Source organism: Equus caballus, chromosome 19 (genome assembly GCF_041296265.1).
Source record: "Equus caballus isolate H_3958 breed thoroughbred chromosome 19, TB-T2T, whole genome shotgun sequence".
NCBI classification, from domain to species: Eukaryota; Metazoa; Chordata; class Mammalia; order Perissodactyla; family Equidae; genus Equus; species Equus caballus.
Genome location: NC_091702.1, coordinates 20,523,528 through 20,528,354, shown reverse-complemented (window position 1 = coordinate 20,528,354; position 4,827 = coordinate 20,523,528). Strand labels below are relative to the sequence as shown.

General features: G+C 45.9%; 1 protein-coding gene across 1 annotated transcript; it reads right to left on the bottom strand.

Moving 5' to 3' along the window:
- Positions 1 to 1,072: 1,072 nt before the first annotated feature.
- On the bottom strand, positions 1,073 to 4,377 carry LOC100629865 (RNA polymerase II subunit L). Its single transcript, XM_070243231.1, has one exon. The coding sequence runs from the start codon at positions 4,125 to 4,127 to the stop codon at positions 3,858 to 3,860; it is 270 nt and encodes an 89-aa protein (XP_070099332.1). The 5' UTR covers positions 4,128 to 4,377; the 3' UTR covers positions 1,073 to 3,857.
- Between the last annotated feature and the right edge of the window lie 450 nt (positions 4,378 to 4,827).

Here is a 4,827-nt window from a genome sequence, read left to right as displayed (position 1 = left end):
TCTCAAAGCACCTTGTAGCTCTCTTATCATCTCTAATCAGATTATGCCCTTGAATTAGAGTTACTTGTGTATAGTCTTATTTCTCCTTTCTAGTGTGAGCTTCACAGCTGGGATTGTTTTCCCTGCTGCACTCACATAGCACAAGGACTCACACAGAGGAGGTGCTCAGCAAATACGAGTTGAATTCCCAGTGAAGGGAACAGAAACATTCTTAACAGGGATTGAGGTACAATGGTCGAGAGTTCTCAGGAAATTATTCATCTAGCCAGGAATCCATCCTCAGTGGATAATGGCGGCTGTCTTCATCCAATGTTAGACCGGGGAGATGAGGAAATGGAGCTGCACTCGGAGTTCCAGTCTGAGGGCAACCTCACACTCGTCTGTGTAGTTGTCTTTCCCATTCAGGATGGGATTAATAGTCCATGCAACGAAAATGAAGGAACTGCTACTACACACAATATGGATCCCACAATGTTGAAACGTCCAACACAAAAGAGTATGTAAGATGATTCCATTTACATGAAGTTAAAAACAGGCAAAACGAATCGCCGGTGTCAAAGGGAGCATGGTAGGGAGGCGTTCTGGCGTTCTGCTTCTTGGTGTGGCTGATGTCATGTGGGTGTGTTCACTTGGTGATAATTCACTGAGCCATACACTTAGGATTTGTGCACTTCCCATTAGGTATGTCACGCTTTATTTTAAAAGTTTATCTTAAAATATTTGCTGTGCATTTCTTAACTAATTATCCAATTAAGCTGTTCTAGCAGCAGAACATTAAAAGGCAGCAGGAAGTTGGTCACACACAACACTAAAGCAAATCACGTCCTTTTGCTCAGTTCTTGGCTGCCTCCATCTGCAGAGGGATCTTATGTTGCTACATGAGGGACTGAGTTTTACAGCACAAATCCACTTGGAAAAAAAAATCCCTTAATTACATGTTATATCAAGAAAAAAACAGCCAACAGGAAGGAAACGGAATTGTTCTCAGCAGCACAGAACAATGTGTTGGGTTGCTTCCTCTTTGTAACATGGGAGGTGGGGGGAGAGTAAACAAAATGAGCATCCTGGTAGATTTTATTTTAAGCAGGTTTAATTTTAACCATGATAAGCACAAGATACTTAAGAGAAAAATGGAATGCTTATCTCATATTGTCCCAGATGAGAAGGCTCTGTGCTGGGAGCCTCGATCACAAAGAGGCCCAAGGAGTTATTCTTCTGTTTCTTTCCTTTCTACTCAAGCAGTTAGCAGTTACTTTTCACTGGGATTTGTAAACTCCCGGAGGGCAGTATTCCCAATTTTGGAAAGCATATGTTGATGGTAAAAAAGAAACCCAGGGAATGAGCGATGGCAGCTATAAAATCCTTGCTTGCTGGGTAAGCGCTGTCATCGGTCTTCTCTTTTCGCCTCCCGATCTTGCCTCCATGATCTCTCTCTCAAAGCCCCACAGCACCAACGTTTTGTCTTGATGTTAGGTAAGTTTCAGCTTTGTAGTCGCCTTATCGGCCACCAGGCTGGAATCTTTCGGGTGGCAGAGCCTGCAGCTCTTAGGGCAGAAGATGGGTCTCCCTCGGCATCGGTTTGCTCGCACGGGCAGAGGCCGGCTGCTCGCCCTGTCCCTGGACTGGGAGCTGTTGGGAGCAGGGGCCACAGGTTGCTGATGTTCGTATTTTCATTGTTTGGTACATAGTAGGGGCTCGGTGAGTGCTGGCTGAATGAAAACAAGAAGGCACGGTCGATCAGCTCTCCCAGATGCGAGAGTCTTCAGACGACCTGCCTGCTGAGCGCTGCACAAGTCTGTAATGGCCTCCCGAAAAGGTGGACTAGGTCTCTCGGGGCATCCAGCTGGCATGCCTTCTGTCTCTGCTGCGCACCACCCTCCTCTCAGTCTGTCTAGGCTGGAATAAAGAATGGGAGGTGGCAATGGGGACGAAAATTTGAGCTTCTTCCCGAGTAGTTGGCTCCCCTGAGATAGGGAGGTGATCTGTTGCTAATGGTGGCTTGGCATTGATGCAGCCTTTAAAACAAACGTTCCACGCTCCCCTCCAACGCTGTTATTTAACAAGTAACTTTGGTTGGAGACTGAAGAAAATACCAGACATCTTCAGAGTCCTTGCATATGCTGTTTTAAGAAATAAAATTTGCAATCTAAGCTGGGAGTAGGGTGGAAGGTGAGGCAGAAGAAAGTATATAGGAATTTGAGAAGTGGAGAACTCTGAGAGTTCTTTTAATAAAGGCCAGTGACAAAAAAAAAGTCATTAAGAATAAGGGTTTCAATCTTGTAAACCTTGCAGATTATATGCAACTAGAGAGTTGGGATGGCGATGCGACCTGTCTTACTTTGTGCAGCATCCAACAGCTGTTACAGACGTGCAGTCTGGCCGATATGGTATAGACACGCTATATAAATGCAGGCCAGTTTCTGCATACTCATTGCTCTTGTCCTCAGCTGTAGACTAATTTGCTTGTTAGTGATCTTTACTTTTTCTTTCCCACAATTGCAAGAGGTGAAGATGTGGAAAAGTTAATCATAAGATCTTCCTCTTCTAATCCCCTGCAATGTTGATCATCCAACACACTGTAATGTGAATCTTTGTCTGTAACATGAAATTTGCATATACTCAGTCAAAGGTTAACATAAGTCCACATTCTCAGCTTGAAGTTGAAGAGCAGAAATACAAGTCAAAATCATAAGCTGGTCAATGATTTGTTCTGGAAAAATGTTGTCTGTGGTTTCACACTATCTTCTTTTTCCAGATCATCAGTTTTGCATATTCTAAGTTCAAGGTTCAAGGGTATGAGCCCATTTATTGAATACCTTGTGCCATCTCAGTGAACACACAGATGCACATCACACACGTCAAGGTTTAGAAGGATATATATGAGTTTTAACAGTGATTGTCCCTGGAGGGTAGGTTTGGAGGTTTTCTCTTTCCTTATTTTTGCTTTTAAATATTTTCTGAGTTTTCTGTAACAAGAAAAGATTTTACAATTATTTTAAAACAACAGGAGGGGAGTTGTGGGTATGTTAGAAATATTCAGAGAATTCCATGGTCCAGTAGCCACATCATTCTCCTTCCCTCTAGACTGGCCCCCATCAGCCCATTTCCATGTGGTTAGTGTCATCTAAGATGCAAATCCGATGGTGGCACTGCCCTGCTTTGAGTCAGTTCCCTCCAAAGGTGCTTTCAGTGTCACTCTTCACACTTACCATCCTGTGTAAGTCAGTCATCTTTCAGTTCCAAGTGACAGAAACCTCACTCAAAATAGCTTATGAAAAAATGAGGAATTTGTTCGCTCCTGTAACTGAAAAGTCCCACATTGGCTTCAGGCAGGACAAGATCTAGGAGTTCACAGACGCATTAATGCCCTGTCTTTCCTGGTTCTGTTTTTTTCACGTTGGTTTTCTTTTTAGACAGCCTGTGTCCATGTGGAGGCAACAGAGCCGTGGGCATCTCCAGGCCCACACGGTCCTTAGAAGTGAGGCGGTGAGGAAGTAATGAAGTGAGAGGGCTTGGACTAGCCTGGGTTGGGTCATGCGCTCTTTCTGGGGCTAGTCACCCCAGAATGGAACGAGGAAGACTACGGAAGGGGAAGAAGTGTTCCCTGAAGGAAGGGATTCTAGGCAAACCATACCTGCTGCCTATAACCCTCTCTAGACTCATCTCTCTTCCTCCCTCTTTTTTTTTTTTTTTTTTTTTTTGTGGTTCTGCAAAGACCTTTACTGGATGGTTCCTTCCAGACAGGGAGGACACATGCCCACACGGCAGTGGCCTGGCATTGCTCCCAGCTCTGCTACCTCAATGGAAAGAACTCTGGGGAAGACACTGACTGCCCGTGGTCAGCACGGGTCCAGCAGTCACTTCTCCAGGGGCGCATAATTGAGCAGCCATTCAGTCAAGTGCACATGGGCCAGCAGCATGCAATGGCTGCAGATGCACTTTGGGCCCAGCGCATCCAGGGCAGCCCCCTTGATGTACTGAGCCTGCAGCAGCCCCAGGCAGGCCTCCAACTTGTTGCAGATGATCGTGCCACAAGTGAAGCAGCGCACCAGGATGATGATGGCAGTGCTGGCCAGTTCTACGGGCTGTCCAATCATCGGCCACATTCCACAATTCTCCAGACTCATCTCTTTTCCAGCTGCACCTGAACTATTTTCAGATCCAGGAACACGCCAGACTCACTCTGTTGGCTCTTATTTTGCATGTCTCGCTGCATTGGCCCAAAATAACCTTCTTCTCTTCTTTACTGAGCCAACTCACCCTTCAAGATCTAGTTCATGTTACTTCTATGGGATGTCTCTCCCAATGCTCCCTATCTGGGCTGGTTATTCATTTATGTGATCCCATAGGCACGCCACAGATACATCACACTGCACTCTGTGCAACTGTTTGCAGAAGTACTTGTCTCTCTCTCACTAAACTAGCTCTGAGTTCAGTGCACAACACATGGCATATAGTACTTGCCCCACAAATGTTTGTTGAATGACTAAAAGATAACCTCAGTGTGAACAATATCTTGCCCTGCTTCCTCCATTTAAGAAATTCCTAGAGGGCGGAGCAAAATGGCGGGGTGAGCTGGCCCGGGATTCTCTCCCCTCCAAAATACAACAAAAGATTGGAAGAACTGAATTTCAGAGGATAAACATAATGCCAGCTCGTTAGAGACCTACAATACCAAGAAGGCGGAGATCATAACCCTTGCTTACACCCTCGGAGGCACTGGAACGGTAGAGAGAACAGTGCTCCCTCCCCTAGAGTCTGCGATCGCTGCCACGCGGGTTGGGAAGGAGCGGGGGAGGGGCCGCGCGACCCGGCGATCATCCAGGA

Excerpts from the sequence above, each read along its gene's own strand:
- LOC100629865 (XM_070243231.1), bottom strand. The coding sequence starts at position 4,127 with ATGAGTCTGGAGAATTGTGGAATGTGGCCGATGATTGGACAGCCCGTA.